The 12,982-nt window shown below is 40.0% G+C and overlaps 1 protein-coding gene across 1 annotated transcript in view; it reads right to left on the bottom strand.

The window, feature by feature from the left end:
* Aknad1 (AKNA domain containing 1) overlaps window positions 1–11,315 on the bottom strand; it is a 35,405-nt gene extending 24,090 nt beyond the window's left edge. Inside the window, 5 exon segments of the mRNA XM_078027803.1 lie at window positions 927–1,060; window positions 6,274–6,336; window positions 6,555–6,700; window positions 7,097–7,136; window positions 10,231–11,315. Coding sequence (XP_077883929.1) covers window positions 927–1,060; window positions 6,274–6,336; window positions 6,555–6,700; window positions 7,097–7,136; window positions 10,231–11,295 — 1,448 coding nt within the window. The 5' untranslated portion in view covers window positions 11,296–11,315.
* Window positions 11,316–12,982: the final 1,667 nt, after the last annotated feature.

A 12,982-nucleotide genomic window follows, 5' to 3' on the forward strand; every position in this document is an offset into this window, starting at 1 on the left:
TATACAGTATTGAAATAAAGGCAGACAGAGGTTCCATTCATCTTGAAAAAAGTAAATTGTACCTCAGGGGAGAAAAAAAAAAACATCTCAGGATGCTAGTTCTGAAACATAAATCATTAAACTATTTTGGCATCAAGAATGATTCCACATTAAAATGCTGTGAGTAGAAAGAGTTGAACTTCACAAATATTACTCAATGGTTTCTTTTAATTCATACCAGGAAATTAAATGGAAACAATCTTAGCCTGGAGTTCTGGAATGGATCTTAAAATTATTTGGAGTGAAGCGAGAAGAGAATGATTCCATAAAAATGGCCAACTGGAAACTTCAATAGGAGTGTGCGTCCAAGTTTCTAATGTGAATTAACTCCGGAATTGTTTTCCGTTATCAGGATTTTGAAGGTCCTTCACCTCCGCACAAATCAACTTTCCAATGATCCTCTCCTGCCACCGCCCTTCAGAATTGTCAGATGGATGGAAAAGGAAGGGGTCAAAAATGGACAGGAGGCAAGAGCCAGGCAGGGATAGCAAAGTTAGAAGCAGAGAGAACTAGGAAAGAGCTGAGGAGGACAGGAGAGGAGAAGGCCCCCCCTCTGTCATGACACATGAATTCTTCTGAGATTTTCTTGTGCTCCTCTTGAGTCTCAGAACCAATTAAAATAACTTCCAACAGTTGTGGCATGGTAGCTCTGTCCCAGGAGACAACTGGTCATTTGGGATCGATGTCCAGGACAGCACCTTACACATCACAGATGATCTATGCTACTTGACCAGAGAGAATGGTCACTTTTTTCCCTTTGGTGACACAGTTTTTGCTGACTCTAGACCAGTGGCTCTCCACCTACTAAGCCAATGGCTACTTCAGAATCCCACGTGAAAGAGGCCACCTTGGGCCCATGAACCTTGCACGGTAGGTGTGAACCTGACCTGTTGGGATCAAAGTCATCTACAGTTGGGCATTCATGCTTGTGGATTTGCTGCTGCAAGCCCAAATGCTTTTCCTTGGTGGCCAGCAACTCCTGCTCCAGCACTTCAAGGTGTTCCTGAAGTTTCTTCAGGACCTGTAGCAGTGAAGTCATTGGAATCATCCACATGTAAGCTGTGTGTGTAGTTGTTTTCCCCAAAACGCAGAGTAGGTGTACCCTACAGTAGTGTCAGAATCTGACATCTAAAATATAGATAACCCGAGAGTCATCTTGGCACTCGCAACCCCCTCACAGCAGATGGCTGAAAAATACAGTCATTTCTGATTTCTCCCTTGGAACCCGCTTGGAGGCCTCTGAACCCCCTGAGTGGCATATTCATTATCCTGTATTTTGCAGAATGACTTTCACTTATAGGGCACTTTATCTTGTTTAATCTTCACATCAACGTTGTGAATTTGCAAAGGAGACTTCATTATCCTGGTTTTGTAGAGGAAGAAAACTGGAGCTCTAGAAATTATGTCTGAAGTCACATAGATCTGAAAAAGGATCTGAAGTTAGAGGACCTGGGTTTCAGTCTATGGCAGCTGGAGGGTAAGATGGGGAAGGAATAGCAAAAATTTAGCCAGAAAAGTGGGTGGGTCTTGCAGAAGTCACCTGGGGCAGCTTGGTAAATGAATCTAAATGAATGTTTAAACACTGCAGGTCAGGATCCTCTCTTGAAGATATGTAGAGGCTTCTGACCCAAATCCCCAGGTGCTAAACATTCTCTGAGTCCTGCTTATGTCTGACCCTAGGCCTGAGGCATGAGATTCAAAAACTATCTCAGGAACAGTCCTAGTACAAATGATTTTATTCTGCTGAAAAGAGAGACTGTGTATTTGACTCCAAGACACAATGGAGGAAGTAAGACTGAAGTCAGATTTAAAGGATGCTCGGGGAAGCCTAGCCTAGGCAGTATTCATGAAAATGGAGATTAAAGGAAGAATTGAAGCTATGTTGCCAAGGGTGGGAACATTGCACAATGAGGTTACAATGCAGACAAAACAGGGTTCAAGTTCAGACTTTGTCCCTTACTAATTGAATTATTTGAGTTAACTCAAACTCTTGAAACTTCAATTTTTCATCTGTAAAATTAATATAATAGCTCCCACCTTCTGAAAATTAAATAAGATAACCATGCCAGGAGCACAGTACCAGTGTTCCTCTGCTCACAATGGGGCTACATCCTGAAAAAGTCACTGTAAATTGAAAATATCACATGTAGAAAAGCATTCACTACATCAGAGCCTGGCCCAGCCTACCTTAAATGTGCTCAGAATCTTGCATCAGCCTACAGTTGGGACAAATCCCTAAAACAAAAATCTATTTTGTAAGGAAAGTGTTGAATATCTCATGTGATTTGTTGAACACAGACTACTGTACAGTATTGGCTGTCTACTCTCGTGATTGCAGGCTAACTCTGAGCTGCCCAGCATCTGAGAGAGTATCCTTACTGCATGACCCTAGCCAGGGAAAGATCCAAGCTCAAAATCCAAAGCATGATTTCTACTGAATGGGTATTACCTGGCATCATCATAAAATTGAAATATTGTTAAACCATCCTAAGTCAGGTGCTATCTATACATATACAAAAGATAATAGCTGCTACTATTATGCATTCTTGTTAACATTAACAAATAGACAAGAGTTTAGAAACATATTGGCCATAGGGTTGAAAATGGCAAGTTTGGTGGCTGTTTTCCGTTTCCTCCCTGTATTCATCCTCTCTCTTCCTCTGTGCCCCAGACTGGGGGCTGACTTTGAGTCAACTGTATCAACAGGCTCTTTTCTACCCTGGCTTCAGTTGTTTCCAGCCAACAGTTGGCAGCAGCAGGAGAGAGGAGGTGGAGACAATGAGGTAGGAGTGAGAGTCATTATTTCCCTGATTTTCCTTCTTCCTGCATAGACTGGCTAATGTCAGTCTATCAAAAGCCACAGAGCTTGTCCACTATTCCTACAGCTACAGCTCTCCCTGTAGGCTCCGGTGCCTGGTTTTCCTCTGCTCCTTTAAGCCTGCAGGTGAAGCAGCTCCCCACATTCCTTCTGTGAGAGGCTTTCTCATCCTTTATTGGTTTTCCTTAATCTTGTTGTAAAAGAAGGCCTTTATTAAACTCTCCTCGGTTACCCCATTAGAGCCAGCCATCTATTCCCTGCCAGGAAGAGATCCTGGTACTAAGAATCTAACAAACTAGAGAGTTTCTGGGTTGGGAGGTAGAAAGAATGTAATAGATTTGAGTAAAATGAAGAATCGGAGAAGGCTAGCAAGTTTGAGTGAAGATATCAAGGCTGAACTAGAGTTGTAGAGAGAGCAGGAGACCAAGAAAGACACGCAGCAGTGCTGGAACTATACATGAAAAGCTAGGGGCTGGGGTTGTGGCTCAGTGGTAGAGCACTGGCCTGGAAGTTATGAGGCACTGGGTTTAATCCTCAGCACCACATGAAAATAAATAAGTAAAATAAAGGTATCATGTCCATCTACAACTAAAAATATTAAAAAAAAAAAAAGCTAAGAACAATGGTTTAGGAATCTATAGCACGAAAATAAATGGCAGTTAAAGCCAGGAGAGGGAATCAGGTATTCAAAGGCCAGAGGATGAGAAGAAAAGAAAGCCAAGTATTAATTCTAATTTAGGATCTTGGAGTTATAAATCATGTTATATTCCAGAAGATAGGGCACAGTTTTCTAGACATAACTGTATCTCTTTTCATTCTCAGAACAATTCTGAGATGGGAGAGGTGCCACAACATGTCTAAGCTGTATAACCAATAAGTAGAACTAGGATGTCTGCTCCAAAATCCAAATGCTTCCCATTATTGTGCTGCTCAAGCTGAGAAGGCTGGTTCCACCCTGTCTGGCCTTCTTCCAACACTGATCCAAATGGGCCTGGAACGCTCAGACCACAGGCTGAAACTTTCAGGAGCTAGTTTTCTGTTCTCCCTGTCCCAGCAGGAATTTCTACTTACCCTCTACCATCAGAAGAATCTCTCTGACTTGAGGCCTCTGAAGGCTATTGCCTTAAACCAGTTCTGCCCTCTAAAATTCTGTGTTCTGCAAGCTCCCCAAACTCTGGCCTTTGAGAGATCTCCTTTATCTCTCATTTAATCCTTAGCCTCTGCAATTTGCCTTCCCATCCACCACCTCAGTGAAACCAGGCTTGCCAAATCCAATGCACATTTTTTTTAATAGACGATTTTTCAACTTTTCTTTCTTTTTATTTTGTAGTGATGAGGATTGAACCCAGGACTTTGCACATGCTAGGCAAGTGCTCTGCCACTGGGCTATATCCCCAGACCAATATACATCTTGTTTTCTTTTGTTCTTTGAATGGTGTGGCCCAATTTCCTACATCTTTTTTTTTTTTTTTTTGTAGATGGACACAATGCCTTTATTTTATTTACTTATTTTTATGTGATGCTGAGGATCAAACCCAGTTCTTCACCCATGCTAGGCAAGCTTTACTACTGAGCTACAACTCCAGCCCTAACTCCTTACTTCTTAAAAACCTCCTTCCTGGGGCTTCAATAGCTCTTCCTCTTCAGATCTGCTCCTGATCTTTTGGGTCTTTCCTCTTCAGTCTCCTTTTTGGGCCTCTCTGTTTTTTTTTCCTCCTGCCCTCTGCTTGCTGCTGAACAGTGACTCTATCCTTGACCCTCTTCACTTCCCACTTGACCTGGAAAACCTCAATCCCTCCATAGCGTCAACTCACAGCTGTGCCAAATCTACATTTCTGGCCCAAATGCTTCTGAGGGCCAGACCCATCACACTAAGGGCCTACTGGACATCCTCATTTGAATGTCCTCTAGGAACTTCATACTCAAAAGTGTCCAAACTACGCTTGACATCTTGCCTTCTGCCTGCCTTCCACACCCCTTCTGAACTGGATCTTCCACTTTTGTTCCTGACCTTTGTGTCACCCAAGCCAGAAATCTGGAATTCATCCAAGACGCCTCCTTTTCTTTATTCACTCCTTTAATCTGCCACCACTACCTTGAACACATAGATTTGTCTCCCTCTTCATCTTCCTCACATCAGCCTTCAAGCCCTCAAACTCGTCCTGCATTGGGTCTATGCCTACCATAGTGCTTGGTGCCTGCCATTTCTCAATTTTAAATCCTTCCATGTTGCCCTATCACTCAAACTCAGGAAAAAAAAAAATCTAAGCTCCTGAGCATTGCTTCAAGGCCTTTCATGATGTACTGAGCTCTGTCTGACAAATTTACACGAGAGGCAGGTTTTGCCCTCACACTATTGCATCTGTGGTTTCCTTTCTTCCAGAAGACTTCTCTGCCTCCTATTCTGCTGAACTCACCCTTCTTCCTCTTGCGATACACCAAGTTAAAAGTCATTTCCAGGAAGCTTTCCAAAGCATTCAATAGCCAGGAGGAGCTTCTCCTAGGCTGCCATGAGAATCATCTGTAACCTTTCTCAAGGTGCATTTTTAACAATCGGTTCACCATCCTGTTTGTAGGAGACTATAAGCCACTTGAAAAGGAAGAATTTCTTCATTTCCAAATCCCTAAGGCCTGGTGCATGGTTTTTGAAGGAATGAATGATTTCATTAATTTGATGAGTAAATGGATAATCCATGGTACCTTTTAGCATCTGGGTTCTCCTGGGTTTGGCCCGTACTTTTAGGTTTCTACAGCACAGCCCGTCCTGGACCTTGCTTGTGCACACATCAGGACTCCCCACTACCTGCCTTGCTGCTGACTTGATGACCTGAACTACATCTTCCACTTCAGCTCATCTATGGTTCTCCCAGCCTCGGCCTGTTGCTTCATTGTCCACACGTTTCCCATAACCCTGTCACTGATAACAAGGCTGTTAGAGTGACAACATAAATGAGTGATCAAATTTAACAACAATCAAGGGTGTGAAAGTAAAAGATTTTGACCTGAAAAGCATTGCCTCAAGTTTGATCTTAAGTTTTCAAAGTCTTAAATGTTGAGTTGCCAGATTCTAGCAATTTTTATAACCTAAATCCACCAGGACCGATCAATTAGGACAGGCACCCTCTTTATAATGGCTTCCATGTTCTTCTCTTGAGCATACCTCAGATTTATTATGAGTTGACTAGTGAGGTCAGTGATGTATCTATCCCCTGGAAAGGAAAGAGAGCTAAATTCTTACAGAAACAGAATTCTAAGTTCTTTTAGCCCCATAAACTAAGACAGTTTAATCTTCAGCCAAACATTTCCTACCAGAACATTCCACTTGTAGAGAAAACATGGTACCATGAATTCATTTGTATTTACCCATGTCAAATTCTCTAAAAAAAGATTTAAAAAAGCTAAATCAAATTCATTACCATTCTTTTTTCTTTCAAATGGCAGAAAGGGTCTTGTTTTATTTTTTTGGAAAATTCTTGTACCTGCAATAAAAACACATAATATTTCATTAATAGCATGGTCTCCAGTGTTTAAATTTGTTTATTTCTAATGTTTATAATAAGTTTTTAAAAAAATTTTTAGATGTAAATAAAACACAGTATCTTTATTAATTTCTATGTGGTGCTGAGGATCGAACCCAGTACCTCACACATGCAAAGCAGGCGCTCAGCCTCTATATAATAAGTTTTAAAAGTATCACCTTAGTCTTCAGTTGATCAGTCTGTTCTTTTAACTTTTGACACATCTGCTTGCCTTGGGATAGCTTTTGAAATATGTAAGTACTTGAGAAGGGCTCTTTCTGAGAGGCGGATGACAACTTCAACAAATGTGTCTCAGTTTTTATTTCTACATAAGAAAGAACAAGTTTTGGCATTCATGCGTTTCAACTCATCTCCATCTTATTAAGTACTGAAAACAGAAATCTGTGGCAGTAATCAGCCTTGCTATTCTCTTCTAGAAATTTTCAAAACACATATCAAATCATATAGATGCAGAAAAAGCATTTGATAAAATACAGCACCTCTTTATGTTCAAAACACTAGAAAAGCTAAGGACAGTAGAAACATACCTCAACATTGTAAAAGCTATCTATTCTAAGCCAAGGCCAACATCATTCTAAATGGAGAAAAATTGAAAACATTCCCCCTAAAAACTGGAACAAGACAGGGATGCCCTCTTTCACCATTTCTATTCAACATAGTCTTTGAAACTCTAAAACAAAGAAGTTTTAAAACTCTATACCTGTAAGAAAGTCTTGATGTTTGTGTACTGAGGGCTCCATCTGCATAGTTAAAGAATAAGAAAACATTACTGTTGCAATTGACCAATTACACCATTATTCAGAATGATCAATGGGCTGCCTCCAGGACATCTGATGTGTTCTGGTCATCATGAAGGCAGCCCAGTTCTGTGGTCAAGAGCTGGGACCATGGTGCTTGGGTTGGATTCCACTATGACACTAATTTGCTAGGTGACACAAGCAATTGCCTCATCACTGTAAGCATCAAATTTCATGGTGATGAAATGGAGATAGTAATAGAATCTACTATGAGAATTAAATGTTAAATATTTACTATAATATCAGGCATGTGCTAAGCATTCAGCAATACATCTTAGCTATCGTTATGATCATGTTTGATACCAGAAGGTGGACTAACCAAACATTTCTCCTAAAATTATACTGTAAGCTCCATGACTCAGGAACCATTGTTGATCTTTCCAGCAGCTCTGTTGTGGTCCTTTCACTAACACCAAACATGTTCTAGGAATTATAATGTGCCATGCACTCCAAAATATGTGTCAAGATAGTGGTTGTTTTATGCTCACCACAGGCTAACTGTTTTAATCCCACAATGAATCACCTTGAGGGTCTTCCCATTGCTCCCAGCATAAAGCTCAGAAATACACAGAGGCCAGAGAATGAAATGGCAGTGGTAAAAGTAGGCTGTGGTCATTATGAATATCGCCAATATAGGCTAGATGTGAAACCTAGAGCGTTCAGTTCTCTAGCTTGAATTGACAGGACTGAAAAAAAAAAAAAAAAAAAACAACAACAGATGCCTGATCTCAAACTCCCATTGCCAGAGAGAGAGATGAGCCTGATATCCATTCTCCTTCTACTAACACAGGAGACTGAGAACTGGGAACAATATTAATGTTATCCTCCAAGTAGAACAGGAACCCTGAGAAATGCAAATTAATCTACCTTGAGATTTCATCCCACTCCATTTAGAATGGCAATCATCAAGAATACAAATAACAATTGCTGGCAAGGATGTGTGGGAAAATCATACAATTATATTTTGTTGGTGGGGCTGAAAATTAGTACAACCACTTTGGAAAGCAGTGTGGCAATTCCTCAAAAGACTAGGAGTGGATCTACCATATGACCCAGCTATTCCACTCCTTTGTATTTTTTATTCAAAAGAAGTAAAATCAGCATACTATAGTGACACATGCATACACATGTTTATAGCAGCACAATTCACAATAGGCAAGTTATGGAACAAGCCTTGATGTCCATCAACAGAGGAATGGAAAAAACTGCGGCATATATACATAATGGAGTTTTACTCAGCCATAAAGAAGAATGAAATCATAGCATTTACTGGTAAATGGATTGAACTAAGTGACTAATCTCTACTCAGAAAGTCGAGGATTGAATGTTTTCTCTTATATGTGGAAACTAGGCGGGGGGGAGCAAAAATAAATAAATAAATAAATAAATAAATAAATGGGATCTCACAAAAATAGAAGGGACACCAGTAGAGTAGAGGAAGGGGTTAGAAAGGAGGGGTGGAAAGTATGGTAAGGGGAAATACTAGGGAACAAAATCTACCAAATTATGCTATATCCACATATGAACATACTATAATGAATCCTGCCTTAGCTATATAATTATAATGCACTAATTAAAATAATAACAAAAGAAAGATCAGTAAAGTAGAGCAAGAAGATTGGGGGAGGGAGGAGGAAGGAAAAAGGAAAGTACTGAGGAATGAGATTGACCAAATTATGTGCATGTACAAATAAAGCATAATGAATCCCACTATTATGTATAGTTATAATGCACCAATTAAAAAAAAAAGAACAAGTAACCCTGAAACTTCCCAATACCATAAAGGTATAGATTTCTCCAAGACTTAGGGAAGCATTGCTGTCACCACCAGGTTGGCTGCTGGCTCCAGGTTGTGTCTGGGAGGTTCTGGTTCAAATTTCCCAGTGCTGGGTTAAATGAGGGATGGAAATTGAAACAGGCAGACACTGCTATTCAGTCCAGGATGCTCTTCATAAAAGGCTGAAAAGAAATTTCATACTGTCCTGGGAAAGTGACAAAAGAACTAAAATGTTCACTTTGATCTTTTTATTTCTCCCAGTACTAAGGATTGAATCTAGGGCCTCACACATGCAAGGCAAGCACTCTACCACTTATCTATATCCATAATCCTTTTTATTTTTTATTTTGAGATAGGGTATTGCTAACTTTCCAAGGTTGGCCTTGAACTTGTGATCCTCCTGCCTCAGCCTCTCGGGTAATGGGGATTACAGTGGATGCCTCAGCACCCCGCCTACTTTAATTATTAATGTGAATTTGCCTTACTATTCTCCCTCAAATGATGAGATCCTCAGCCTCATCACATTGGAAAGTTGGGTAAGGGATGAGAAGAGGGGATGTGGGGCAATGGGAAAAGGCATAGATTAAGCATTAACAACGTTTTGTATTAAGTGGTTACCAATGTAACAGTTTGTATGGTTTGTTAGACAACGTTTGTATGGAAATTAGACAATGGAAAGACGAAGATAATGTTGCGGCCCTCTAGAGGCTTAAACTCGAGTGGGAGAAACAGTTACCTCTAAATTATTTTGATCCAAATCAGGCTGAGATAAAAGCTCTGACAAAAGTACTAAATAAGCAAAGGACAGAAATAACTGTGATTTTGCAGATTTGAAAATTTACACGGTCCAGGGGAAATTGAAGGAGACCATGAAAAGGAGCAGGTCTTTGGCAAGAGGAGATGGGATGCTTCATGGAAGGTAGGAGCTCAGAGAATTCAGAGGCTTAGAAGAGGTTTAGGCTGGCCAGGTAACTGAAGCGGAGTTTAGAAGGTTAGGATGAAGTAAGACACTAAAGGGGATGCCCCGCTTGAGGAATTTGGATTTCACCCTCTTGTATGCTGTTGTATATTTGGCCCATGATTTTTCTCTTGAGAATACCACTGAGCTTCTGAAAGGTCAAGTCACTCGCCCCCATGGTCCCAGGGAGCTGAATGAGACCTCAGAACCAGAACTAAGCCCTACTCACCCTCCAAAAACCCACCCTGACAGAGATGACCAGTAGTCCCAGTATATATTTACAGGAGACTCTTTTCATTTACCTGCATTCGTTGTGAAGGTTTTGTACTTTCCCCTTTCTGCTCCGGATGTTGTTTTTCAACATACTTTGACCTAAACATGGTTTCTAAAATATCTTGCATGATTGCTGATTTGTTTCTCAATTTAGGAGAAAAACTGGCTGGCTTAGTCATTGTAAGTGACTTATTCATGATGTGATTTTTAGGGATTTTCATTTTGAGAGCAACTTTAGAGAAATCTGGCAGCTGGCAATGAACTTGACCTTTTCCATATTTGAAGTCATTGCTTGAAGTTGCTTTTTCTGTCAACTGTTTCTGGGGTGTCTGCCGTTGGCAACTTTTTTGTTCATCCTGTGGACCCTTGGCTTTAGTTAGAAAATTTAAATTTTCGTGATGGTTGCTATTTGCAGTCACAACTGGCTTTTCTAAATCACAGGTATTTTCTTTTGCCATGATAGGAGAACAGGTGGGCTTACTGCTTTTTTTGACATCTCTTTTGGGGTTGAGTTGGTCAATGAATTCTGAGGTTTGTGCTTTGGGGAAAGAATTCTTAACATAACGTGAAATAATATTTTTAATAAAAGCTGCTTCATCAAAACAGTCACCATTACGTACCTCTGGGAGAGTTTCAAAGTTAATACCTTGAACTCTTAGTAATTGCTCTTTAGAAAGATGATGGAGTAAAATATCAGAAATGTTTGACTTTGGAGCAGCTCCTTTAGTAGCTTGAACATGAAGAATCATGGCGCGTTGATTCTCTTTATCACACTTTTTATTGGTAGCATTTTCAGTAACTTTATCCCACGTCATGGCCCTGGCTGTATTTCTGTATGTTTCAACATGGGCAGCCTTTACTTTAGGGTCATCTCCTATTGGAATAACATTGAGGGTGTTAGTATTTCCGGTAAAATTGTAATCATTGCATATGTTCATTTGGGAGAGATCACCATCATAAGGTAAATCCTCCTGTTGCTTATAAGTTGTATCTTCTGAAAAATCGTTTTCGTCCATGATTGGGTAGCCTGATGTTTCTTGACCTCTGCTGCCTGGTCCTGCTGTCCTTGTCATGATAGTATATCTGGTTTTCATGGATTGTCTTCATTGTGCACCTTCTTCTATGGGAAATGAGAATAGCCACATTGTTAAATATATTAGAATAATGTACTATGATTAATTTGGTGTCTACGCTGAACGAAATGCATGCTTTTCATTTTGAGAAATTCAGTTATAAACATGAAGGCAGAAAACTCAGCCAAGAGCTAATCACCTTAAATATTCTATAATAGTAAAGGAAAACAATTTTCCCTCTTTTTTTTTTTTTTTTTCAGTGCTGGGGATAAAACCTAGGGCCTTGTGCTTGCTTTGCCACTGAGCTCCATCTCCCATCCTCATTCATTAAATTTTGAAGGAGACATTGGTCTATAGTTAATGGCCAAATCTTTATTATTGTCCCTTAGGGACTATTATTTGTGTTTGTTCTCTCAAAATGAGAATTTTTTAAAATATTTTTTTTAGTTGTCAATGGACTTTATTTATTTATATGCGGTGCTGAGAATTGAATTCAGTGCCTTATACATCTAGACAAATGCCCCAAATAGGAATTTGGAATGCAAGGAAAGGAGGGATATTTCTTTCTTTCTTTTTTTTCTTTTTTTGGAGGGGAGGGGAGACCAGAGATGCTTTACCTCTGAGCCACATTCCCACATCCCCACCCTTTTTTATTTCTATTTTGAGTCTGGGTCTCACTAAGTTGATGAGGCTGGCTTTGAACTTTTGATCCTCCTATTTCAGCTACCCCAGTTGCTGGTATTATCAGTGTGCACCACTATGCCCAGCTTAAAGGATGAATTTTATAATACCAAGGCCTTCATTTATCCACTCATTCCTGAGTAAGTCATGTGACATTGAAAGCCAGCTTAGCTTAAATATAACCACCCACCTTCTCTGTTCTGGTGGGAGTTTTTTTGTGTGTGTGTTGTTTTGTTTTGTTTTGTTTTGTTTTAGTTGTAGATGAACATACATACTTATTTTTATGTGGTGTTGAGGATGGAACTCGGTGCCTCACACATTCGAGGCAAGTGCTTTACCACTGAGTTACAGCCTCAGCCCCTATGGTAGGAATTTTTTAAAAAGGTTTATTTTAAATTGACCCATAATAATTGTACAATATGTATGGGATACAATGTGATGTTTTGATATAAGTATATAAATGATCACTCCATTAGATGGAATGATCAAATGAGGCTAATTAGCATGTTTATCCCCTCAAACATTCATGATCAGTTTGTGGTAGAACATTTAAAATCCTCTCTTCTAGTGATTTCAAAATATACCATACGCCATTATTAACCATAGCCACCCTACTGTGCAAGAGAACACCTGGACATTCCTCCTATCCTAACTTTGCACCTATGACCAACCCCTACCCTCCCCCTGCCATCCCAGCCTCTTGGTAACAGCATTCTGCTTACTACTCCTCAGGATCTTTTTTTTTTTTTTTTAATTCCACAGTATAAGCAAGATGGTGCAGTACTGTTTTTTTTTTTTTTTTTCTCTATTTGGCTTATTTCACTTAATACAACGTCCTCCAGTTCCATCCATGTTGCCCCTCATTCTGGTTCTTTTCCACTTGGGCTTCCAGACATCCTGGTCCCCTCTCTCTGATTTTCCCTTGTATGTCTGAGAAGAGCAGAGATTGGGCAGAAATCTGACCAAGGGAGGACAAATAGGTTTTTTTGAACACCTGGAGGCCAGTCTGCAGCCAAATGTCCCTTTC

Source organism: Ictidomys tridecemlineatus, chromosome 11 (genome assembly GCF_052094955.1).
Source record: "Ictidomys tridecemlineatus isolate mIctTri1 chromosome 11, mIctTri1.hap1, whole genome shotgun sequence".
Taxonomy (NCBI): domain Eukaryota; kingdom Metazoa; phylum Chordata; class Mammalia; order Rodentia; family Sciuridae; genus Ictidomys; species Ictidomys tridecemlineatus.